Genomic DNA, 27,749 nt, shown 5'->3' on the forward strand with positions numbered 1-27,749 from the left:
CACACTGCCTGGTTGTATTGATAGTAGTACTGCACAGGTGTGCATGTAGGTTGCCCCCCACCTATGTATAAGACATGCTCCTCCCGCTATTCCCTTGGGAGCCACACCACACAATTTCATCTAAAAACAACCATAGCACCAGAAGCAAACACTTCAAAAACATATTTGTAGATCCTGCCTCACTCACTTGAAAATGGCATACCACAGGTCCCTACCCCTAGACTGTCTAGCCAGGGGGCTTCAGGGTACATGTGCTCAGGTGACACCAATTGCACAGATGTACCCGTAAACATTTTAATTACTCAAGAATTGGAGAAAGATATTATATTCTAGGCCTACATGTGTGCATAACAGCAACATACTTACCGTATGACAAGTCTAAGACACAGGTGTGAGGAGAAAAAAATACATTACATGCATGTTTAACGCGTCTCGATATGACTTACCGTGAACTCCCCCGTCACAGCATCAAAGCCAACGTGGATGGTGTGCTCAAAGTCTGAAGGAAGAGAAATTTCTGGCCGTTCTTTTTCTTTCTTTTTGTTTGCTGTCGGAGAAAAAAGAAATGTTCTTGTAAACACACAGCTGCTCATGGCAGAGACGTCAAGAATAAGACCTGAATGCAAATGCAAGGCTCTTTGTGGTGGTGCCTAGAGTATACTGACAGTCAGATCAAGCCTCGTCTCTTGTCTCGTTAAAACAAAGATCCAGGAAGCCGAGAGATGTACAGTGTGCCATGCAGCTATTTTCTTTTCATGAAGAGGATATAAATGCTCTGGATCACTTTCATGATATTTATGATTTTTACACAGCACAGCTATATAGATGGGACATTTATATAGCTTAGCTTTTTCTCACAAAGGTCTCAGTGCAATTTACAAAGAACAAACTGTGAAAATAGAACTCCTGAGAATAAAAACAACATTACAAGAAAAAGACAACTAGTGAACAGGGAGAGAGCAATATCCCCTTTAATGTGGGTGTCGGCCATCGCACTACCTCCCCTGTCGGTTTGTCGTCCAATGGCTGACACTGGGGAGGATTACAAAGGATCCTTCAGTGCGAGCATCAGATGATTCCAAAAAAGAGCTGGGGAGACGCGGGATCACTTCCACGTCAGTCAACTCATCTTCTGCATTGACAGCACAGATTCCCACAGGCAGGAGCGAAGACCACAATTCCGTTTTGAGGGCCATATTGCCTCCCCAGGTTTCAGGGAGACATTGGATGGAAGGGGGAGTCTCTCCGCTCTCCAAAAAGGCCTATCTCGCACATCATATTTTTCTGACTGTGGATCGTAAAGCAACTGCGATCCATAGTCAGGTAAACCACTAGGCTAACAGGGACCTTATTTGCGGTTTGTCCCTTGTGGTCAAGGCCTGACCCCCCCTCCCACACCCGAGGGCACAAACTTGAAAATAATTAGTGGTTTTTGTCCCAGGGGGAAAGAAAAAATAAATAACAAAAATGGAACTGGCACATAGGCTGACCCCTGTGGGCCCTAATTGTTTTTTGTTTTAGAAAATGTGTTTCATTGGATGGGGGGGGGGGGAATGATTGCGTCCGCCATGGGAAACCAAACATTTCCTAAACAAAATAAAAAGAGTCTATGGATTGTGTTGGCCCATTTGAGGTGCAAACATTTTTTTATACGAAAATCTGCAGATGATGCAGAAATTCTATATTATGAGGCATTTTTTACTTTTATAAATGTGTGTTATGTTCTGGGGGGCCATAGTGCTCCTACCAGAAAAAAAAACACTAATGCCACATAATCTTTGCCCAGGCAGCATTATGCTTTCCAATCACAAAAGAAGCAATACTGTCAAAAAAGTACAGCACTGTGTTGCACAATGTAGATTTTCTGGCTGCATGATTTAGTCCATCCTGTTGCAAAATGTTGGTGCTCTTCCGCCACATAATTCCAGTGACCCTGGTAATAGTTCTGTGAGTTTTTACAAGGAGCATACCTGTGCAAAAAGTTGCAGGGGCTACTACATGCATGAATGTGCATTTTTTGACAACCAAGTTAGATTTTTGGTTTCAGGAAATTACTTTTATACTGGTGATGGCCCAACAGGTCCCCCAACAACAAAGTTTTGCATAAGCCATGACAAAAGTATGATGTGGTAAGGAGAGGTAATACTGTGTCTTTTTTTGTCTTTTGTTTAATATCTTTGGAGAACCTGCAGACTCACGAAACCAGATAAGTAATGTTGTGTTTATTTACTGTTGCATACATCTCACATGCACACACCCTTTGACTCATTTAGAACAGTACGTCTGCCTTCTATGTAGGACAGTGTTTTAGAAGGACGGTTTTAGCCAGTCAGCAGAGGCAGAACCTCGGTGGATGACCTACCCAGGTCCTAACTTGGATTATGGAGGACAGCTCTGAGGCAGGATGAGAGACTGAGACAGAATCGGAGTAAAAGGAAAATGGAGCAGAATCTGGAAATGATTTTTCAGTCAGCGGAGTTCCATCGGACGACTCATCTTCCAGCGATTCTGAGGGACATGATGATGGAAGTTGTGCTATCTCTTAGCAAGCACAGTCTGTGCTGCGACGTGGCCTCAGCAGTTTAGACCAACCCATAGAGCAGGCACGTGCGGATGCGAGCACAGATAAAGTGCTCTCTTGGCCGCCTTTGAATTTAATCGAGCCCCAAATTCCGCATTTTACTGGCGACGGTGGATGTAAAGATGATACAGATCATTTATGGACAATTGACTACATCCATTTCTTTTTGGATGTGGACTTCCTTGAGCAAATTGTGCAGTAAACAAATTTGTGTGCCGAACAATTTCTGAGGGAGCATGGAGGCACCCTAGGGCCTCTTTCGAGAGCACACCAATGGACTTCAACTTCACTTGAGGAGTTGAAGATATTTTGGGCCTTACGCTCAGAATGGAGATAGTCTGGTCTACTCACACGGTTTGGCTAACCCCCATCTTCGTACAGCAGATAAGCAGAGATAACTTTTTGCTATTGTAGCATATGTTGCATTTCAATGTCAATTCTGCTACCTTGCCCTTTGACCATCCAGACCATGACAGGTTGTTCAAAATTTTGCCTGTTGTGGAACATTTGTCTGCCAGGTTTTCAGAGATATATACTCCTGGAAAGAATATAGCAATTGATGAATCCTTGTTCCTCTACAAGGGGTGGCTGCTGTTCAGGCAGTACATTTACAGCAAACGAGATAGCTATGGAATCAACCTGTACATGCTGTGTGAGAGCTCTACTGTCTATGTGTACAGCTTGAGAGTGCACACAAGGAAGGACTCCACTCTAAACCCTGTAGGTTGTCCTCCCACGCTAGGAGTCGCAGGAAAGATTGTATGAGACTTTGACCAGCCAATCTTTCACAAAGGTTATAACCTTTATTTTTTTTTTTTTTTTTAAATTTGTTTTTATTGCAGAATTAGAAACCATTGCATATAATAAATCAACCAGCACACTCATGGTGTCCCCCCGCATGGATCGAGTAAACAGAGTATACACAGCCATTCAGCCCGTATCCCGGGGGCCGGGCGGCATAATGTTCCAGTTTGCCAGCAAGACATCATAGTGAGCATCCCTGAGGGACAATTGGTCGAAATCTCTTCATGTATCTGCATTTTACCCCCCCCAACACCTATCCCATCCCCAACACCGTCCAGCATAGTCTGACAGCCCGGTCTCATGGCGATACTGCGATCCCGCCCCCCAGTCCCTGTGAGGCCCTAACAGAACAGTGCCACGTGCTCCTGCCCCTGCTCCACTATCTATCCACACTCTGCAGACCCGTAAGGACAGTCACAGGCCCGGAATTACCTCCGCTCCCCAACCTGGATCCCGGTGCCCAACCCACCCCTTAACAACCCTAGAACAACTCCCATTCCCTCCCCCCCAGCAACCGCTAATGATGTGTGCCGTGTTCCTGACGCCAGTATGGGTCCCGCTACAGATCTACTTATACCTCCATACTCGTAAGCCTCGCAATGTCCTCATGCCCTATCCAGTCAGTCCTCATCGTCCACCAGGGAGTCACGCAGAGCCTGCACTATCAACTCCCACGCCCGCGCTGATTCCAGGCTCTTTTCATTATCAAGCTTGACTGCTTGTCTCATACGGAGCACACTCTCGCATTCAGACCCCCTCAGCAATTCATTCGTCCATCTCCTTACAGACGGCCCCTCCCTGGACTTCCAGTGCCAGGTGATCTCCCTCTGCGCCAGTATCAGCCCCAGGTCAATAAATTTACTTGTCACCTTAGTGTTTTTTGTGTGTGGGAACCAGAGCAACAAGCACGCCGCCATATCAAACTCCACCTCCCTGTCGGTCACTGCGTTGAGGAGTTCCCCAACCTCCGCCCAGTAATCCTCTAGTTTCGGGCAGCCCCATAACAGATGATCCAGATCCGCCTCCAACGCCAAGCACCTCGGACACCGCGCCTCCTGTACCTGAAAGTACCGTTTGATCTTCTCTGGGGTCAAGTAGGCCCTATGCAACACATAAAAATGCACCTGCTGGAAGCGTGCGTTCCTCGTGCCCTTCCATGTACGCTTGAGGATATGACCCCACACCGTGTCCGGAATGGGCCTGCCTATGCTCACCTCCCATTTCGCTTTCAGGCCCAAGAGCGGTTCCAGCCCCTCATGCAACATCCTATTATGGAGGCAGGTCACCGCTTTAAAGCTGCCGGCGGCCATCACTACATACTGGCAAGCCATAGTCGTTTCCGGTTCAATGAGCCCCCCTTTCCAATGCCTTTGCATGGCCGCCACCACGGCCGCATGCAAGAGGAAGCTCCCCTCCGGCAGCCCGAACTGTTCTTGTAGCGTTTGGAAGGGCACCAACGTCCCATCAATATACAAATCCCCCACCACTTGCAGTCCCAGCTCCTCCCACTCCAATAATGGAGACCAGTCGCCCCCATGCGGCAGTGCAGTCAGCATACCTATCGGTATCTCCGGGGCATACGGCCGGGACGCCTTCGCCCTCCTCAGACTCCTCTGCCAGCATAACCTGAGCGTCCTCTCCTCCATGGTAAGGCCTCGCAACTCCAGTTTCTGCTGCATGATGATATAGGCCAGGACATGGCGTTGTATCCCCTGCTCTCGGTCGTGTTCCGGCCCTCTAAACACCCTAGCCACATGCTGTGTGAGAACCTGAAGTTGCGCGGCCAAATAATACAACTCAAAATCAGGGACGGAGGAGCCTAGCCTGCAGCCGAGATGGCCGCCTAGCTCTTCGGCTCCGCCGACCCTTGCACCTTTCGTCGAGATCCTGGCATATATCCTGCACCTCCAAGCCCCAAGCTTACCTGTGCAATGCTCCTGACCGCGCTGCTGTAACTCCAGTCGAGAACGGAGCTGCCCCGGCGGTGTTGAGCCCCTGTTTCCTTTCCGGCCTTCCGAGTGGTAGCAGCCGGGCCATTGCTTTGTGGGGACGGCCGGCGGCGACAACAACAGCAGCGGCCGCTGCGGAGAAGGAGGAGCCGGTTCACTGGACCTGAAGCGTGGCGCTGGGATTTTCACAGAAGCCTTTTTCCTCGCTCGGCAGCCCAGCGCGCCTCGCTCGCAACATTGTATCCGGCTCCCGCATATTGTATCCCGGCCTAGCGGGGAGAGGGCCGGGATAGCTTCTTTGTTGCAGCCCTCCGCAGCAGACGCCATTTTCCGCATTGGAAACCCTGGACTTGACGGAGGGTTTCCCTGCTCCGCCGATTCCCTTGCACTTGGAGCCTCTCTACGACCGGCTGCCTCCACGTTTTCTGCACCACCTGGGCCCCGCAGAGGGCACATAAATTCCCGAATGCCGATGGCTGGCGAGGGGGACTTGCTTTCCGGGGCGCTCGATGGTTGCTCGCCTAAGATGGAGGACACAGCTGCACCCTCCATTCTGGATCCACCGCTGGGGCTTCGAGACATCCTGGCTGCACTGGAAGACCTGCGGTTGGCCTTTCGCGACTCTGCCACTGGTTTGGGGGATCGGCTTGCTGGGACTTTTCCAGCCGGCCATGATGGTTCTTCAGTGCTGCATACTACGCCACATCTTCAGTCGATCGACGGTGGATCACCCGAGCTGGAGTATGCGGCAGCGACGGAGAGACGCGCCTCAGTGCCCGCTGCGGTACTCTTCGGCTCTGCCCTGAAGGAGTCTGGCAATATTGATCCTTTGTTATGGCCGGAGCTTGTGTCTCAGACGCCGTGTTGCCCATCTCCTTTGTCCTTTGGTGACATGTTTCTAGGCGTCCTCCTGGACTTGCTGTCTGTGCATCGGCCGGCCGCTAATCTGGAACTCACGCATCGTCCTGCTCCCTGTTGTGCTCTTCATGGAATGGCAGTGGCGATTTCTTTTGTCTTTTGCGATCGAGCTTCACTCCAGTTTGACTCGTCCCAAACACCTCGACTTCTGCAATGGACTCCATGGTGGCCCGTCCCGTCCAGGTTGGCTGTACTGCAATTGGATTCTGTTGGCATGCGGGTTCGGAGGGGACAAGGCTGAGGAAGGGGTTTCTCTCGCTGCAAACTGATACGTATATGGCTGGGACTGTGAATTATAACTGTTGGAGGTACATGTTGGACGGGTGCTAGGTCGGGGCCTGGGGTTGGGTGGCCGCGGGTAACGATATTGCTTGCTTTGATTATATCCTTGGCCCTCCTCCGATCAACCGTGACCTTCTTTTTCTTTTCTTTTTCTTTCTCCTACATTTCGGGTACTCTTTTGGGGCGACAGACACACTGCTAGGGTGGGGTAGGCCGTAGCCTCTGCATGCGTGTAGGGTGGGGGGATTATTTCCTTGATGGTTTCATTTCTATGGGCCTCTTTTTTCTCCCTTTCTTCTCTTTATTACCTTTATCTATTGTTCTTTCCTTTCTTATTTCCTTGGGTCGAAGGGAGGATTGGGAACTTGTGGGTAGCGCTTGGGGATCATCATGTGATGTGTTTATTTTCTATCCTGACTTCATTGATTACAACCGATTGCCTTGCGGATAATGCTTGCTGACTTTTCTGATGATCGTTGCCCACTACAGTCCTAATTGCATTGCTTTGATTCGGATCCTTCTTGACCTGTTGCTATGGACTTATTTCAAAACGTTTAAAATTAAACCTCATCATCCTACCTCTTGGAGGCACAATTGTGTATAATGTACCCTGGACTATTCGTGCCTGCTCTGATATGCTGCTGAGTTGTCTAATTGCTTGCTGATGTGCCTTTTCTTGTCGAGGCCGGCCTGTGGGTTGTAGGCCCGTATTTGTCTGCACATACTGTCAAATAAAGGTTTTCCAAAAAAAAAAAAAAAAAAAAAAATCCGGGACCGCCATCCCCCCCAAAAGCTTGGGACGAAGCAACGTGTTCAGTGCCACTCTACGGCGGCCGTGCCCCCAAAGGAAGTCGATGACCATCGTCCGCAAGTCCCTAAAGATCCTCTGAGGAATCCAAATGGGCAGCGTGCGAAAATAGTACAAAAGCCGCAGGAGCGCCACCATCTTCAGCAGAGCAACCCTACCCAACACCGACAGGGGGAGGGAGGCCCAAAAAGACATGCAACCTCTCAGCGCCCGTACGCACCGCCCAATATTGCCCTCTAATAAGTCCGCGACCTCGTGGTAGATTCGGACTCCCAGATAAGTAAAGCAAGATGGCTCCCAGACCACCCCTATATCACGGGTGGGGCAGGGCGCGTCCGCCCTAAGCGGAAAGACACAAGTCTTCGTCCAGTTAACCCTGAGGCCCGACAACCGACCAAACTCAGATAGCATTTCCATCACCCCTTCCAGAGCCCGTTCCGTATCCTCTATGTACAGTAGCAGATCATCCGCATACAATGATATGTAGTGCAACTGCCCTCCTCTAGCGATCCCTGCATACATGTCTCCCGACCTGGCACGCACCGCCAGTGGTTCCATCGCCAGTGCAAACAGAAGAGGGGAGAGGGAGCACCCCTGTCTCGTTCCCCTACCGACTGGATAAGCCGCAGACACCAGAGTGCCCAGACGTACTCGCGCCGTTGCCGAGGAATACAACACCTTCGTCCATCTGCGAAACCCTTCACAAATGCCGAACCTCACTAGGACTTCATCCAGATAGACCCATTCCAAACTATCAAAAGCTTTCTCAATGTCTACAGATAACACCGCCTGAGCATCGTCCGTATCCACTGCACCATCCAATATCCCAATCAGACGGCGAATATTCAACGCCGTGCTCCTCGTGGGGATAAACCCCGCTTGGTCCCTGTGCACCAGGCTGGTCATATGTGGGGCCAACCTGGTGGCTAAGATCCGGCTTAAAATCAGCATGGACAATGGCCTGTAAGACCTCACATCAGTCGCTTCCCGGCCGGGTTTCAGCAACGGTACTATCAGTGCTTCCCTCATTGATCCGGGCAGAGCCCCCAGCCTGTGAGTCTCCTCATATACCACCAGTAGTCTGGGCGCCAAGCTATCAACATACTTCTGGTAAAATTCTATCGGCAGGCCATCCACCCCGGGTGTTTTATTCCTCGCCATATGTTTAATGGCCGCCCTAACCTCGGCCAGCGTGACAGGTCCACCTAAGCCCTTTGCATCGTCATCGTCAAGCACCGGAAGCTGCATTGACTCCAAATATTCCGCGATTGCGCTAGCCTCCACTCCTAACTGGCTCTCGTACAACTCAGCATAGTAGGCCCGAAAGCACTCCAGCACCGCCGTTTGTGAATAGACCGTCTCCCCCAGTTCATTTTTGATGCTCAAGACCGGGCAGCCTCTGAGTTCGGGATTAGGGAGCCTAGCCAATAACGTGCCCACCTTATCCCTTTCAGCATGCGCTCTAATGGCATATTGTCTGTAGTCATAGCTCCGCAGCCGTTCCGTTTCGGTAGCCACCACCTCCCTGGCTTCCAGCAACCGGGCCCGTAAATCCGGTTGGTCCGGCCTTCGCCGCTCCAAATCCCTCAATTTCTCCTCCGCACTGGCAAGCGCATTCAAAACCGACATTCGAGCATTCGAAAACCTACCCAAGCATACTCCTCTCACCACCACTTTCATCGCGTCCCATTCAGTGGACCTACAAGTAGCTGTCCCCTCATTCTCACCAAAATACTGATCTATGCCCCGTTGGACTGCGACACTGAACACCGAGTCCTCCAGGGTGTCGGGCCGGAGCCGCCATGTTGGAATCGCGGAGCGTGCCCGCTGCCATTGGACATGCACCAGCAGAGGATTATGATCCGAGATGGTACTGGCCAGGTACTCCGTATGGGAGACCAATGGGGCTAGGGACCCGCTGCACAAAACCGAATCAATCCTAACATGTAGAGCGTGGAGGGCTGAGAAAAAGGAGTAGTCCCTACCACCCCGGTGTTGTTCCCGCCACACATCCAGCAGTCCTCATCTTTCCTGCCAATCCTTCCTGTGTGCGGCTAACTTACGTACAGGGGAATCAACCAGTGGTGGGTGAGATCTATCCAAGGCCACATCTGTGATCGAATTGAAGTCCCCCCCCAGTATCACAGGCCCCGCTAAGAAAGAGGCCAAGGAGCCGGATAGACCATCAAAGAAAGGGGCTTGATCAACATTTGGAGCGTATACACAGCTGAGAACCACATCCCGACCATACAACCTCCCCTCCACCGCCACATATCTGCCCTCAGGATCCACCAATTGATTCAACACCTGGAACGGTATCCCTGCTCGCACCCATATCAGTACCCCTCTAGGAAACGCGGAGTAAGTGGTGCCAAAGACCTGACCCCTCCATCTCTTCTGTAGTGCGATGCATTCCTGTTTCGTTAAATGAGTCTCCTGCAACATGGCAACCTGAACCCCCCGCCTCACCAAATAAGCATGCACTTTGTGTTCGCAGTCCTCGGACATTCCACGTTAGGCATTTCAAGTTAGGTAACGTCCCCATACCAATGTAGAACGATCCAGTTCAAGTATAGCCATTCAATGCCCACACCATAGCAGTTGCCCCCCCCCCGAAACGAACCATAGAAAAAACTCCCCAAACCCCACTCCCCAGGACAGAGCCTACAAACCCAGTTTTAGCCCCGATCCAAACCTTAAACAAAACACACATTCGACTAACCTGTGGTCGCCACCACAGAAGGCCTTAAGGGCCCTGGGGGGGTGAGTTATCGCCGACCCCAGGCAGGCGGATCCCGCACCCCGCGCCTTCCATCCCGCAATGCTGATGCTTTACCCTACTTGGCGACCCATCCAGTGCCAACAGGATTCCACCCTACCAGAGACAGTGTCCCAAGTCCCATAGAAGAGTCAGCCATGAATAATCTCATCAGACGTCTGGGGGGTGACCCCCGGCCCCTTCAAGCTCTCCGCCTCCGAAAATTCCTCTCCAGTCCTGCCACCGTCCTCGCCAGAGTCCGTGGCCGCCAAGTCACTCTCCTGCTGTGATCTCGTGATGGCCGCCGTCGCTGCCAGCGCCCCTCTTTTGTCCGCAGCCATTTGGGCCTCCCGTTTCGCTCGCTGAAGCTTATTGCGTGAGCGAATCCTTTGAGATTTCCGGACCTGAGGCGGCTTAGGCTTCTCCCGCTGACTTTTGCCATTCCTGTCCGTGCCAGCTCGATAGGATTCCAACCACGACCATGCTTCATCCGGATTTTGAAAAAAAGGAGTGTTCCCATCCAGGATTATCCGCAGCTTGGCCGGGAAGAGCAAGGAATACTGGATGCCCTCCTCCCTCAGCTCCTTTTTCACCGCCAGGAAGGATGCCCTATTCTTCTGGACCGCCTGAGTATAGTCCGGGAAGATCGTGACTCGGCTGTTTTCCACCTCATACGGACCCGAAGCCCGAGCTTTCTGGATTAGGAGGTCCCGGTCTTTATAATGGAGGAGCTTCACCACCATCGGTCTGGGGGGGCGGCCCAGCGCTGGTGGGCGAGCCGGCACCCTGTATGCTCGCTCTAACGTAAAGAAGGAAGTGAGTCCCTCCGGTGCCACCACCGTCCGGAACCAGTCCTCCATGTAGGCCACCGCATCCTCCCCTTCAATTCTTTCCGGCAGGCCTACTACCCGCACGTTGTTCCGTCTGTTGCGGCTTTCGGCATCCTCCGCTCGTCGCTCCAACGTGTCCAGCCGGGACAGGATGTCCGTTATCTTATGTTCCGCGGTCACCACCGCCGGTTTCAGGTCTAATAGCAGCTGCTCATGGTCCTTAACCTTATCCGCCAACTTGGCATGATCCGCTCTCAGGAGCCCCAGCCCCGTAGCGACCTGTGCAATGTCCTGCTGCAATGCCTCCTTGGTCGAGGTGATGGCATCCAGAATAGCATCCAGGCGCCGATTCAGTCTCTGCTCCTGGTCCATCATCGGCGGTGAGGCCTCGCCAACCTGGGATAGCGCCTCCGAATCCTCCTGGCCCTGCTTCGTGACGGCCGCTCCTCCCGCAGCCACCATCTTAGGTGTCTCTACCGCCGCTACACGGGCAGGCCCGGACCTCACCAGGTCCCGATATCCTCTGCTCAGGGGACGTGCGCATCAGCAACGATCGTGGTAGAGTGCCTCCGCAGCGCCCGCAACTCTATGAATCAAAAGTTCTAGCGCCGTCCGCCCCACTGTCGCCAGAACCGGGGGGAGGGGGGGGAAGTAGAGACGAGTGCGTGCCCCCAGTACACCAATCCAATGTTGGTCACCAATCTCCCCGCTCCTCATGTCCGTGCCAGCAGTTCCTGCAACTCCGATCTCGCATAGGCGGGCCACACCGCAAGCCAATGCCAACTCTGTTCAGTTTCGGTTCAGAGACTATCGACCCTCACCGCTGCCATTTTCTTCACACTCCGGGCAACACCTCGGTCGTCGTCTTACTAGGTCTCCGTGGGACTAGCGGACCCCAAAGAGTTCTCAGCCGCTCCCCAGTGGTTCCCCAACACCTCGCATGCCAGTCGCGCCGACCAGGGGTCGCCCCAGGTGTGGTTTTCAGAAGAAATAGCGGGACCCTGCGCGGAGCTGCAAGCTCACGCCGCCATCCCGATCGGCGTCCAAGCCACGCCCCAAGGTTATAACCTTTATGTGGACAACTTCTATACACAGTAAAGCTGTTCAGTGAGCTGTACAAAGCTGCCACTGTGTCATGCGGTAGAGTTTGTTGTTGCCTCAAAGGATTCCCACAGGAGCTTGTTTGTAAGAAGCTCCAGAAATTCCAGAGCACTGTGTTGCATTCCAACATCCTGCTCGCAGTCAAGTTCTCTGATCGGAGTGATGTGTATGTGCTCACTACTATTCATGAGAAGAGCACTTCGCCTACTGGGGTTTGGGGCCAGAGAGCCCTTTGTTTTCCTATTTGGTTTATGTTGTACCATACAAATGTGAAGTATTGGGAAATTGACAGAGGTGGAGCTGCAACAAGGTAAACATTTCTATGACTGTTTATGGATACCTACCTTCAATGGACCACTACTTCAATAGGCAAGAAGCTGTATTTTTTTCCTCTACTTGAGGAAATCATGGACTTGCTTGTGGCCTGCTCAACACCTTTATTCATCAACAGAACATGGTAGGTGTTCTGTTTGCCAATTGACAAGTGCATTATAGCCCCCACACTGCACATCATGGTGGATGGAACATAAGCCATGTTGTCACGGAGTACCCTGTGTGGTAAAAATGTAAAGTCTTGAATAGATTTTGAAGTGCTTTTTAGGGAACATAAGTGTACAAAAACAGGCCCTTTTCCAGATATCCCCTCACTTTTGCCCCCATTTGGACTTCTAGATGCTGGATTTCAACCCTGAGAGTGCACTGAAGCCTGCTAACCAGGACCCAGTGCCAGTGCTCTCTCCATAAAATTGATATATGTGAATTGCTATCCCCATTTGGCAAGGACTTTAATCCCCTTATAAGTCCCTAGTGTATGGTACCAGTGGTACCCGCGGCATAGGTGTTAAAGGGGTCACCAGGGCCTAAAACACTGTTTGTGCCATCCTGAGTGACACAAGTTAACTACTGACAGCAGCAGGCCTGCCATTGAAGCCTGCAGGAGCAGTGCAAAGTGCTCGAACTCGACTTTGCCCTCACTATAAGTGGCAAAGTGAAGGCACTATTTATAATATATGCCAGTCACCCCTAAGGCATCCTGAGCCCAGGAGGCAGGGTGCATTATATTAAAGGTGTGGACATGTAAGTGCAACCTTATATGTCATTATAGTGGCCTTTACCATTAACGGCTACTATAAGTGATAGGCGGTCCATAGGATAACATAGGCTGCTACCCAAGTAAACTTGAGGTCGCCAGCTGCTTTAAGGTACAGTCAAAATATGCCATGATTGGTAACAAATAGCGTACCTCATCACCCCTAACACCAATCTCATATCAAGGACGATGTGGTATGCACCCGGGCGGCTACTTCAGAGGTTGCCCACCTGGTTGCCCCAGCCTTTCCTGTCCTCTGGCTGCCAACCCACAGCTGCTGCTGCCAAGACAGGAATCCGACCCCCTGCCAGGAGGTGTGAACTCTCCCACGAGACGGAAACAATGGCCTGGTCGGGAACTAGGTCAAACCTTCCTTCCTGACAGAATGGCTAGTGAAGTGGCACACCAAGGTGGTGAGCTTCAAAGCCTTCACCGCCTATGATATGCACCCTAGCTGTTTCCCAAAGGAGGAAACAGACTTCCCCTTGACATCCAGGCACATTTGCACCCGGGCAGGCAGAAGCATTAGGTATTCCGGAGTTGTACAACCCCAAAAGGCTAGCCACACCTCTAGGGTGGGCTGCCTGGTGTGTACAGCTGAGGAAGTATTCTACCATTTTTAAAAGAGGTACAATAGAGGATTCTGGGTAAAAAAGGTGACACCCACCACGGATGAGGTCACCTTAATGGCAGATTAGCCTCTGGGACTAGTAGCACCCACACGCCCAATGCCCATAAACCTAGAATTTAAGGGCTACCACCAACACCTGAACCTCAGTCCTGCTCTGACTTATGAAAAAGGACAAAGAGAAGAACAGTGTCTGCGACCACAGGATCTGCACATAGCAAAGGTGTGATACTCTACTCCTGTGACAACCTTCCTGGAACCGCACGACTTGTCCTGGACCAAAGCTTGGTTCCCCCAGACAGAGGGACCCCTGTGAGAGCTAAAGGCAACTCCAGACTCCCCAGGACTAGTTGCGCTAGTACACTGCACACCGCAAGTAAAAACCACGTACAGGAACTAAAGAATCTCTGGCCATCAAGCCCTCCAAGGGACTGCCTGATAACAGGTAGTCCAGTGCATTGTGGGAAACGCAGTCCTGACCTCCAGCAATTGTCAAGTCGCTGTTTTCGCCCAGACGTCAAAATAGCTTTCAGCCAAGCTTACCACTGCCAAGGCATGTTAGTCGCCAGTCCAGGAACCACCACCTTTACTGCACCTCGAGGGATCATAGAAAAACCTTCATGAGACACCAGCCGTGGCTTTGTTGCGGACTTTTTACACCTGGTAAACAGTAAAACCAGCTCCCCCGCAGCTTCAACACCAAGGACAGCAAGAACACCTCTGCACCCTGGCTTCTCGAGCCAGGTAAAATCAAACTACCTGTCGTAGCTTGGTCCTGGAACCCACATCACCTTTACCCTTCTTGTGTTCCACGCAACTCAACCTGCATGAGACCGAATGTAACTAGTGCTTTTTACCATTGACAGCAAAGATGACGTTTTGCACAGATTTAATATTGCTTCTAAAATCCATAACTCCAGTTATACTTATTCAATTGACTTCATTTTGGTGTCTAAATTTATATAAAAAGCAGCTTAATTTTTATAAATTGGTGTCGGATTTCTTTGGAGTTGTATCAATAACTTATCATCCATGCTGGTACTCTGAAATGCTTAACACCTATTCCTCAAGTAACCCCGGACTGCTCTTTGCCACTCTACCAGGACTGAGCTGAGGATTTATTATTGTGAATACAAGGATCATCTTTGGGGTATTGTGAGAGTATTGCATGGTGAAGCCTAACCAACATCACCACATAATACTCCACCTTCCTACAGTATATATACAACATAAGAACCACCCTGATTGCCCATGAGAACCACTGTAAGTGTAATAAGTCAAACAAATGTCCCATGTAACTCATTCACCAACATATCTACTTGCTATTAAAGTGTGCAAACTCAATCGGTAACTTGTATCATAATCAATGCTATTGAAAAGGATACAGAACATAATGTCTTGCATGAGGATGATTTTCACATTTTAAGTATCAGGACGATATAGATTTCACTATGTATCAAAATTAGTGAAGACAACAGTGCTCAGACAGTGAGCGAATGTGTATACAACAACATAGAACAAGACAGTGAACAGATTCGGAGGTTGCATATGATTTTATATCAAACATAAGCGGAGACCCTGTATGTTCATTTACGGTATCTCCTGGTGTACCATAACCTGTTTTGAAAGCAACTTAGGGATAGGACGTCAATGATTCAACCAGTAGTTAGCCTTCGGGTCTCTTCAGGACCAAAGTCGTCTGACTAAAGTTCCCTAGAAACTTCAATAAGGTAACTTCTAAGCAATACATGCAAGAATACTTTACAGAGGCTACAATGTAGATCAGGCTGCTCTGTAATTAGGACAGTCCCGGTTGGGTAAACAATTTATTGAGAAGAGCACCTTTGTATAGAGTGGAGAAAGTGGTCACACCTACACATACAGGAGAACTACTAGACAAAGCCAACAACGCAAAATGGGCCTCTTGGATCCTTAGATGGTCCTGTAGAGGTAAATGGATTACTCTGGAAAAGCACACCTTTGCATTGTGTCACGCCTCTAACATGATTGCAGATCATGCGGTAATGCTGAGTGGTAGGAATTTTGCAGATTATTGTGGATTCCAGTAGTTTCCATCACAGAAATGTAAGGAAAATTCAATATTTGAGGCAAAGTTGGAGGTTTTGCGGTTTATAGGGCATTGTGGGCAAGAACAATGTTTGGGATCCACACAAGGCACACTACCTGGACTTCCCTGCTTGTCTACTTTTAAAAAATGTCTGTAGTTTGTAGGTTTCCATGGGTGGCGCAACAGCACAGCCCTAAATACAGCAGCTACCCCAACTACTCATCTCTCAACGTAGTGCATAAGGGCCTTTTGTGTAGTGGTCTCTTGGCCCACCCACACAAGTGTGGCTTCACGGAGATTCCAGAACTTTCAGTCACAGAAATGTGAGGAAAATGTGTGCTTCTTACCAAATGTTGATGTTTACAAAGGCTTCTGGGTAAAATTACCCGTGGAGATCCACACAAGTAACGCACCCCTGAACTCCCCTGCTTGTCTAGATTAAAAAAATGTTCAGGTCTGCATAGGTGCCGGCTGAGCTAATGCCCACAATCGACAGCTACTCACATTTAAAACAAGCATTTACAATGCAATGGTTTTGCCTTTGTTAAAGTTAGAGCTATTGGCATTGCTCTTGACATTATTTTTATTTATGTTTTTTAACATAAATAAATGGCATGACCATTTACAATGCCACTAGCTTTATCTCTCGCAAATGACACACACAAACACACACAGAGCCTCCCCACACACAAACACACACAGAGCCCCCCCACACACACACCCACACAGATCCCCCCACACACACACCCACACAGCCCCCCCACACACACAGCCACACAAAGCTTCCCACACACACTGCTACACAATGAACATGGTAAAAGAATGTCTTAAACCGTAGGCATAAGAGGGTTTATGTGGTTTGGAGTACAACAGTGGACTAAACACTGCCAATTCGCAGTATAACAGGTGTGTGTAGCGGGCCTAGGAACTTCTCTAAGTTTGTCCATGTATTCTTGAGGTACATCAAGATAACCAAACTGTAGGACCAAACTGTAGGACCACATGAGCCAAATCACAAGTTGAGCTGCTTGGGGTCTGGGTGTCTGGCTTTGCTGTGTTTTTTTAGTGTGAAGATTCAGCCTGTTGGTAAGCTTATTGTGAGAGGTAATGGACATTTCCTGAAGTGTTGTCTGCCCCACATTGGAGCCACCAGGATGAGTGTGAGGGATGTTTGCCTCAGCTTCCTGACCACAGAAGGCATCACTGGGAGAGGAGAAAAAAATTGTACACAAATATTCCTGACCAGATCATCCACAGAGCACTGCCCATGGACTGTGGGTGTGGAAACCGGGCGGTGAAGGTTGGGGATTTTGTATTTTCGTTTGTGGTGAAAAGGTCTATGCTTAGGGTGCCAAATCTCTGAAAGTAAGGGTAGAGGACTTGTGGATGGAGTTGCTATTTGTGAGCTTGTTGCTGCGTACTGCCGAGCAGGTCTGCAAAGTCGCTATCCACTCCCAGAAGCCTCTTTGGTTGGAGATGTACTGGAGGTGGATGTCCCAGCGCCAGATTTTGAGCTAGGACCGACAGCTGAGAGGAATGTGTGCCTAGTTGCCTTTGTAGGTAGAAGATGGCAGTCATGTTTTCTGGACACACAAGAACTACTTTGCCTCAAATCTATTGAAGAAAGGGGTTAAAGGCTAGATGAATGGCTAACAGTTCCAAGTGGTTGATGTGGAGACCTCGATGTTGAGGTTGCCACAGACCTTGGACTGCCATGTTGTTGAGATGTACTCCATGCCTGGCTAGAGATACATCTGTGGCGATTGTCACCAGTGGAACTAGGCCTGCCCTGCTTCAGATTGTTGCCGTTTCACCACAGTAGAGCGTGATGGGTGCTCTCCTCTACCAACACTAGATGTTCTAACTAACCCTCCGAATGCAGTCACTCGCTTGATGGGCACTCCTAAAGCAGGCACATGTGGAGGCGATCATGGGGCGCTATGGAAATGCACAAATCCATTCCCAGGAGGCACATTATTGTGCAACCTGGATGTGGACGTAGCGGCTGAAAGTGTGGTGCTTTTCAGACGAGGTCCGGGCTCGACTGAGATGGATGAACCGTCCTGGTTCTTCCTCCTGGCTCTGAAATGTCAGAGCTGATTATCTCTGGTCTGGGTTGGTGGGCCTGAAGGCCAGGTGAATCACCAGATTCTCTCTCGGCGCCAAGCTTGTCCACCTTACAAAAAATATCTGACATTTCCGACGAGGATTTGTACATTCTACAGTGGGTCCCCAGTCTGTCTAGTCTCCGATGCAGTTTGCTTGCTTCTGAAAGCAGAGCAAGAATAGCACCAGTTCTTGTTGTGCTCCAGAAAGAGGCACAAGTTACGAACGGCGGGGAGCTCTGCCCAGGGGGTATTTGGAATGGCACTGCGGGCATCTTCTGACGGGTGACCGTTTCAGTACCTTATGCACGTCCACATTCTCTAAAGCTAGTCAGGGGAGCGCACTGCCTGAAGGGTTGAGTGGCTCGATTGCTGGACGACAATTAACGTTAGGAGTTGAGTGGGCATCATAAAAAAATGAAGTGGCGTTGAAAAGTTTCCTCTGCGATGGGAAGGAAGGTAACAGACTCTACTGACATAACGAAAAAAGTCATTCTCGTTGTGACTGGGAGCAACCCCGATACACGTCCGTGCACATTCCTAGAGGAGTCGTCACAGAGATCCTGTGACCCCAAAGACTTCTTTAAAGAAAAATAAGTTGCAACATTTCGAGCCAAATACTAGATGGCGAGTATGCAAAAAAGTTTACCTACTGCCACACATGCTATGATACACACACACACACACACACACACATACACACACACACACACACATACATATACACACACATACATACACACACACACACACACACACACACATACAAATATATATTATACACGAACACAGACCGATAAAGCATATCGGGTAACTGTTATATGACCCAATATTCACATCAAGGGGTTAAACTACAAGTGCGAAGGCAGAGAGGTTTGTAAATTTAACCAGAACCAGGAGATGGCAACAAAGAACCATATTACAACATAACCAGTTATTTATGTTTATTTCTGGGTAGTTAGCTGCACTTTCAAGAGGACAGCATTTTCACGACAACATCTAAACACTTCAATTCCGATCAGCGCCCATTTTCAGCTGCATCTTGCAGAGAACTTCAACAACCGTTCACTTCTGCAACAAGACTGCGATTATTAAAGCAAGATTTTTTTTCCTGAAATTATACAATCTTAAGAATGTAGTTCAGCGCAATTCTCCTTTTATTAGATAACTAAACTAGTTCAGTGTTTCACTTACTGTTCAATAAACATTTCCTTACTTTAAGGAGAAAAAAAATCTGCATGATAACTTTCCAAAAAAAAATATGTAATATAAAAAAAGTGCACAACACTCAACTTTTGCGATTTAAGTTTCTGGTGAAACTTACAACCCTTTATATTTGGCCTAGTGGTTAGGATGCTACCATAATCTTTTTTTTGCAATTTACGGCCATACTACAATCTTAAACATAGTAACAAAATGCAACTCCAGTCCTTAAAACTCGGCTAAATAAAGTCACAATATCTCCAATTCTTTACCCTCAATAAATGCTGTTAAAATCCCTCCATTGTAAAATATTGGTAACAATATGCAAATCTCCACCGTTTCCACTGGAACACAAGATATGCAGTACTTTTTAAAGTTCAAACTTTATGGGAAAAAAACAAAAGTTCCTTACCACCAAAATTATTGTCGGTAGTGTCACTCTGCAGCTTAGAACATGCACACAGTGGGTTGCTTTACCGGGTATATCCGTTAACCCAAGGTATGCACCACTGCTGTATAGATATTAGAGTTCTGAAACCGTGAAATATGAGCTTACTCGAACCTCAATTTTACAAATTCACATTACGCCACGCCGTAATGAAGATATGTTGCTTCGGTAAACGTCCCACCACAGGAGCATGGGAACAATGCGAACAACTCAAACACGAACAGCTGGTATTCGCATCATGTGCAATGTTGTGCTTTATTTCAGCTCGCAATGCTTACTCTTGTCCAAAATTGATGCAGGGGCCGGACCCACTCGATTCAAATGCCGCATTGGCATTTCATGCACTTATTTCTGGATTTTTTGCCCCACCCCCAAAAAAAAAAAGACACAAATTTCACACAGAACTACTTCAGATCTTGCTTGACCGGCGATAGCGGTGACTGACCAGCTTCCCCACCCCACAGTGTCACTCACTCAGAGCCTCTCTGCAGGTTCCGACCGCCAAACCCTTGGCATCATTCGCAGTGTGAGACTATCAGGGCAGCAAGGGATGGCCGTCGGTAGAAATACTGGATCAGCTGCGGCTCGGGAGGCGGGGATCTGCAGTGGGAGGGGAGAGGGAGGCGGGGAGAGCGGATCGACATGGAACGTGTTGTGAGGCAGACGCCGACCAGCAAACATGCGCGAGAGACCAGGAAATGGTGAGACTATCAGGGCAGCAAGGGATGGCCGTCGGTAGAAATACTGGATCAGCTGCGGCTCGGGAGGCGGTAAATGCACCTCGGCTCACCCTTACAGCAGGAAGGCGGGTGCCGGCAATGCCGGCTGTTCATCAAGGGGGAGGGGGGCGGGAGAGGACACGGACGGCGGCAGACACCGGATACTGGATCAGCTGCGGCTCGGGAGGCGGTAAATGCACCTCGGCTCACCCTTACAGCAGGAAGGCGGGTGCCGGCAATGCCGGCTGTTCATCAAGGGGGAGGGGGGCGGGAGAGGACACGGACGGCGGCAGACACCGGAGCAGGAAGGCGGGTGCCGGCAATGCCGGAACAGAATCGGGGGCGTTCCCGGCGTCGCGTGACGTCGGCAAAAGCCAAAGAATCTCGGGAACGCCCCCGTGTCTGGTCCGGCATTGACGGACAGGCCCCTCGTCCAATGGCTAGGCTCCATTTATGGAGCCAGCCAATCAATGACGAGGGCCGACCCAAACCCACACACACAACTCAAGAGGTTTTTTGGCACATGCGCAAAGCGCATGGCCAGTCAAAACCTAAAAAGGGTCAGTTTTCAGTGTAAATATGAGATATGTCTATGTTGCGTTTTTGGCCTTTTCCTGTTGCGGGCACTGTCTACCTACACTGGTGAGGTAGCATTTTTATGAGGAGACTTGGGGGAATGCGGAGTGGAAGGAAGTTTGTGGCGCCTGGCAGATTCTGAACTTTCCATCACAGAAATATGATGAAAATGTTTTTTAGTCAAAGTTTAGGGTTTGCAAGGGATTCTGGGTAAAAAGACCTGGTAAAAGCGCCGCAAGTCACCCAACCCTGGATTCCCCCTTGTGTCTAGTTTTCAACAATGTGCAAGTTTCATAGGTTTCCCTTAGATGCCGACTGAGTTAAGGCCCAAAATCCACAGCTACACACTTTAAATTTTTTCACTCAAAACTGACCCTTTTTTGTAATGTAGCCATGTCGCGTTTTGGCCAGGTTCTTGTTGCGGGCATTAGGCCACCCACACAAGTGAGGTACCATTTTTATCCAGAGACCTGGTGGAGCATAGAATAGTAGAAAATGTGTTATTACAAATTGTATTTTGTTGCATTTGTGCCTTTCAAATGTGAGCCAGTGTGTAAGAACGAAGACGTTTTGAGAAATGCTATCTAAATCATATACTGGTATAGATACCCTCAAATTGAGAGATGTACAAATAACCACTCCTATTAAACTCTATGTCTTGTGCCCATTTCAGAAATATACAGGTTTCCTTGTTACCCCTTTTTTTACTCCATATATTTCATCAAATTAATTGGTAAATGCTCGGTGCACAATAAAAATTCATTGTACAGTGCAGCTCAGTTGTTGGCTCTGGAAACCGTAGGTACTTGGAGAACCTACAAACCCTATATATCCCCACAACCAAAAGGGTCTAGTGGACGTAATGGTATATTGTTTTTGTAAATAGGCATCATGACAAAAAGTTAGATGAAAACATTGTCACAAATGTCTGTTTTTCCTACTCATTTTCTATATTTCTTTATCTCAACAGTTAGTTTCTTTGGGAAAACCTTGAGGGATCTACACAACACATATGACCCTATTCTAAATTCGGAATTTTGTCTACTTTTCATAAATCTATAGCTTTCCTGGATGACCAATGGGTTACGCACTATTTTTCACCACAAACTGGAGGTAGGCTAAGAGCACAAAAAATGGACTACCGCTTAGAAAAATACCAAAACTGTGATCAAAAATAGTTTTTATACAGCTGTGCATGGTCCTGAAAGCTGGGTAGATGGTGAGTTTAGCACAGCAAACCATTTGTTGATGCCATTTTCAGACGAAAACTTTTAACTGCAGTATTTTCATCCCATTTTCTCCCCAAAACTCATATTGTAACTATAATTTGACCATTTTGTTGGTCCTCCCTAGGGAAATCCCCAAACCCTGGGCACCTTTCGAATCCCTGGGATGTTGGAAAAAAAGGACGAAAATTTGGCATGGATACCTAATGTGGATAAAAGTTGTGGGAGAGGGGTTAAATAGGCAGTAAATGTAGATAGTACTTATGACATTGTTTTGGTGGAAGTATTACCTATGCATTGTTGTGAAGTAGGTGGAGAAGGATGCTATGACAGGAGGGAAGTACCGAAAAGGAAGGTTCTCCAATTTTTGCGGCACCCAAGGAGGTATTAGTTTAGATGGGAAAAAGGTCCATAGAAAGGAAGCAGCTCCATTGAAGGTTTGGATGCCTTCCTGGTTCTGCAGATCACGTGAATCTTTAGATCAAGCTGAAAGTAAGCAGGCTGCTGGAGTTGGATGGCTGTCCAGGTTCTGTAGGTTTGTCTGCACCATGTGTATTCTTTAGATGATGGAAGTAGGCAGACTGCTGGAGTTTGATAGCTTTCCAGGCTCAGCAGGTTTGTCTGTACCACGTATATCTTTTAGATCATGGTGAAAGTAGGCCGACTGTTGGAGCTAGATGGCTTTCCAGGCTCATCAGGCTTATCTGTACTACATGCAATGTATAAACCATGTGCAAGGTACTTCTGCACACCCTTTAACATCAGCTAATTACGGTCCGTTGCAAATTTAAACCCAAGTCAACAAAGCAGATCAACAACAAATCAGGCTACATGTAACAAACGACCAACAGGTCTCCTTTTAAGCAGATTTCCTGTTTGAAATACAAATGCTAACAAATCATTACAATTGTGCTTATTCAGGTTTCACTGAAAATCCTTTTTTTGAAACGGGCCTGCATAAGAAATTTCTTATACAAGTCAGGACCTGCACATACTGTATGTTTAGGATATCTGCCCAGTGTTCCTCTGAATGGTGCATTTGGCATCTTCTACTACTCAAAAGCGTTATTAACTTTTAGGTCTGGCTTGATAATGCAATGGTCTACAAGACCTATTTTTACCAATTCTTTGGGCTTTGGCTCTACCAAGAGGAGTATTTCTCTGCCACCTCATGCTGTTGGTGTATTTTTCTGCAGTGCTTCCATTGGGAAATATTTTGATCGGAAAAGTAAAGTGAATCATCACTCTATTTATCACATTTAATTCTGTATCTCCTATTTGTGTTCCATGCCTAAAGCAATCTTTCTTTATTACTTTTTCCTATGGTACTGAAAAGCCCTCTGGTGTGTATTTAATGTGTTAAACAGCATTGGTGCAGGACATTCATGTGAACGACTGTCACTTAATGCGTTGGCACTTTAAAGCCAGATGAATTGCCAATGCTCGCCTTTCTTATAATCTTTCTATACCAGTATTGTTTCGATCCTTTGCATGTGGTGTTATTTTTGGAAGTTAAACAAAAGATCACCTCATTGTCTATATTTTGTGTGATTTTGTATTGTCCTATACATAAGAACCTTAATAACAACTACAAAATGTAACAAGCATTTGCAATGCATAAGGTCTCGCATTAGGAAAGTTTGAGTTATTGGTATTGTAAATGACACATTTTTTATTAATGTGTTGGTTTTGAAAATAGCAAAAATAATAGCTTTGTCATTTACAATGCCAATAGTTACAACTTGTGACACCTATAGCATTTGTAATGCAATATGTGTTGTATTCACATGACTTAGATGTATTGATATTACAAATAACAATGGCTTTAACATTTTTTAATAATTAATACTTAAATAAAAGTTATTGTAATTTATAATGGCAATAGCTTAAACTTTTGTAAATAACTTTTGTGAAGAATATGTTCAGTGTATTTTATTGTGACGAAAATCCAAGAACAGAAGTGAAATACTAACCTCTTTTTGTGACATTTGTAATACAGCTTGAAACATTAAGAGAACATATTTGACCCAGTTGTTGTTGAATGGTTGCACAGATTGATGCTGTGGTGGCGCTGAGTGATGTTGTGGTGGCGACTAGTGATGCTGTGGCATTCAATGATCCTGTGGTAGCGCATAGTGATGTTGTTGTGCCCCTTAGGGATGCTGTGGTGGTGCTGAGTGATGCTGTGGTGATGCGATAGATAGAGTGAGTGGGATAGATAGATAGAGTGAGGGCGATAGATAGAGGGAGGGCGATAGATAGATAGAGGGAGGGCGATAGAGAGATTGAGTGAGGGCGATAGAGAGATTGAGTGAGGGCGATAGAGAGATTGAGTGAGGGCGATAGAGAGATTGAGTGAGCGAGATAGAGAGATTGAGTGAGCGAGATAGATAGATAGATGGATAGATGGATAGATGGATAGATGGATAGATGGATAGATGGATAGATGGATAGATGGATAGATGGATAGATGGATAGATGGATAGATGGATAGATGGATAGATGGATAGATGGATGGATAGATGGATAGATGGATAGATAGATAGATAGAGTGAGGGCGATAGATAGCTAGACAGATAGAGTGATGGCGATCAGTATCTAGATAAATAGAAAGATAGAATGAGGGCGATAGATACATAGATAGATAGATAGATAGATAGATAGATAGATAGATAGATAGATAGATAGATAGATAGATAGATAGATAGATAGAGTGAAGGAGATAGATAGGTAGATAGATGGAGTGAGGGCGATAGATAGATATATAGTTAGGGCGATAGATAGAGTGAGGGCGATAGATAGAGTGAAGGCGATAGATAGATAGATAGATAGATAGATAGATAGATAGATAGATAGATAGATAGATAGATAGATAGATAGATAGATAGATAGAGTGAGGGCAATAGATAGATAGAGTGAGGGAGATAGATAGTGAGGGCAGATAGATAGTGAGGGCAATAGGGCAATAGCCCAGTTCTACCGAGTCCTCCTGAGGCGGAAACCGGGAGCGGACATATTGACTTTTTAAAATTTATTATTGAAAACTGCTTGTTTGAACCTCTGTTCTCTGTTTTTAAAATACTCACTTACCAGCTGATTTCGGTTCCCCGCGCAGCCGACTTAACGCTGCGGCGGGAGGTTACCGATCACCTTCAGCCCCTCACGCCACTTTGGCGAGCGCCGAGGCCACGCCCCCTCGCCGCGGCCACGCCCCCTTCCAGCGCGCTTATATAGACGCTGACTACTAGCGTCTGCCCAGTTCTACCGAGTCCTCCTGAGGCTGAAGCCGGGAGCGGACATATTGACTTTTTAAAATTTATTATTGAAAACTGCTTGTTTGAACCTCTGTTCTCTGTTTTTAAAATACTCACTTACCAGCTGATTTCGGTTCCCCGCGCAGCCGACTTAACACTGCGGTGGGAGGTTACCGATCACCTTCACCCCCTCACGCCACTTTGGCGAGCGCCGAGGCCACGCCCCCTCACCGAGGCCACGCCCCTTCCTCTCTTCCGCCCCCTATAAGCCATGTGCCTTCACCGGACGCGCAGCGGACGAGCGCAGCGGGCGCGACGATTGTGCGCCGAAGGCGCGCCTAAGGCAAGCCCGTCTGCGCCCGTCCGCGACCGAACGTGCCCAGGGCCTAGGCCACCCCGCTACCCCGGACCACAACAATATTCACCGGCACAACTAATTGGTCTCCAAGGCCCGTGGCCTATTGAAGCCTCCCTGATCACCCACATTAATATACTGGGACTTACACCCTCAGCCGCTCCTCCCGCTCTTAAGGCCCCGATCCATCCGCTTCCTCTCTCCCCCCTCCCTTGTCCCGACCCTCCTGCCGGGCCTAGACATGCTCCTCTATCCATTTACTACCATTATACGCGCTCTGCAGTCAAGCACTGCCACGAACTTTGTCTTACTCGATCTCCATAAACCGGACCTCTTATTTCTTACGGAGACTTGGTTCCGTGACAGTTCCCTCCCAATCCTATTAGCTTCTCTCCCCGCTACCTACTACGCTCTCCGAGCTGACCGGCCATCCGGCAAATCAGGTGGGGGTGTCGCCATGATTGCTCGGAAGGATCTTCCATTTCAACCTCTCAGCTTCCCCTCGATTGGTACATCTGACTTCTTAGTCGTTCGTTCACTCTTCTTTAATGTACCTCTCACTTGTTTTCTTATGTACCGCCCCCCCAACCTTCTCAAACCTTTCTTGACGAGTTTTAAGAACTTGTGGCCACCCTAGCAGTTAACAACTCTTCCGTCCTGGTGCTAGGTGACTTCAACTTTTGGCCCTCCGATCCAGCTGAATGCTCCACCTCCAAAGAATTCTCCGAAACTTTACGCTCCCTTAACTTCATCTCGCATGTTCACTCCTCTACGCACACTCAAGGCCATACCCTTGACCAGATAAGGTCCCTGAACTGCCCCATTGCGTCTCTATCTCCCCTTGTCCCTGGTCTGACCACTCACTGATTTCCTTTTCCTCTCAACGTGGCACACCCACCAAGCCCTCGCACCCTAAAAATATCTGGGTACGATCCTGGGGTCAGGTAGATGTGGCCTCTCTAGCCTCCTCTCTCTTCTCTTCCAGCCCAGACTTATCTGGTCTGTCCTCTTCAGAACAAGCCAACTCCATCAATTCTTGGCTACTTTCAGCCTGTGACGCCATCGCCCCACTTAGGCGGGTCTCCTCTAGACGGACGAACGACTCCAACCATTGGTTCAATGATGAACTGAAGGCGCTAAAACTCTCAGTCTGTCACGCAGAACGTGCCTGGAGACGACAGTACTGTCCCATCCACAAAGCTCAGTACACCTCCCTCTTGCTGCAATACAAAAAATCTATTCTATCCACCAAAAAGGACTACTTGTCCTCTAAAATTCTAGTCGCGGAGAATAAACCCAGAGAAATCTTCTCGATCATAAATAAACTCGCTTACTCCGACAGAACAACTCTCAAGCCTTCCCCCTCACAACCTCTATGCGACTCCTTGGATTCTTATTTTCTGGATAAAATCGCAACAATCAGAGCCAATATCCTCCCCCCCTCTCCTTCCTTCCTCAACCCGCCCTGCCCCTCTATAGAGGCTTGTCTCGACTCTTTCCCTCTTCTAACAGAGGAATCCTTTCTCTCCCTCCTCTCTCTGGTTAAATCCGGGTCCCCACTTGACCCGTGCCCTGCCCATGTTCTCGGTCACATTTTCACGAACTGCCCGCTACCCCCGCTTACTTTTCTCAACTGCTCCCTGTCCCAGGGCGTGGTTACCCCTGCTCTCAAAACCGCTATAATCCTCCCCATTCCTAAAAAACCTGGCGCGGACCCCTCTGTCCCCGCCAACTATCGCCCTATCTCTCTGCTCCCCTTCTTAGGGAAAGTTCTGGAGCGACATGTCACCAGAGTACTCACCACCTACGTGGAAAAAAAACGAGTCTTAGCTCCCCGCCAGGCCGGATTTCGCCCAGCTCACTCCACCGAGTCAGTCGTGCTTTCAGTACTTGACAACCTTAGAGAGGGATTGAACACTAACATTCCCCAGGCCTTGGTGCTACTCGACCTCTCAGCCGCCTTTGACACGGTGGACCACTCCATCTTACTCTCCTGTGTCAGGGCGGCGGGGATCGGTGGCTCGGCCTTGGTCTGGCTGTCCTCCT

The 27,749-nt window shown here is 48.4% G+C and overlaps 1 protein-coding gene across 1 annotated transcript in view; it reads right to left on the reverse strand.

Moving 5' to 3' along the window:
* The window catches only part of PAK1 (p21 (RAC1) activated kinase 1), a 357,978-nt gene that overhangs the window by 166,076 nt on the left and 164,153 nt on the right, over positions 1 to 27,749 (reverse strand). Inside the window, exon 4 of the mRNA XM_086933892.1 lies at positions 447 to 547. Within this exon, the coding sequence (XP_086790018.1) occupies positions 447 to 547 (101 nt within the window). The remainder of the gene's footprint in view (positions 1 to 446; positions 548 to 27,749) is intronic.

The sequence above is a fragment of the Lissotriton vulgaris genome, chromosome 8, assembly GCF_964263255.1.
Source record: "Lissotriton vulgaris chromosome 8, aLisVul1.2, whole genome shotgun sequence".
NCBI lineage: Eukaryota > Metazoa > Chordata > Amphibia > Caudata > Salamandridae > Lissotriton > Lissotriton vulgaris.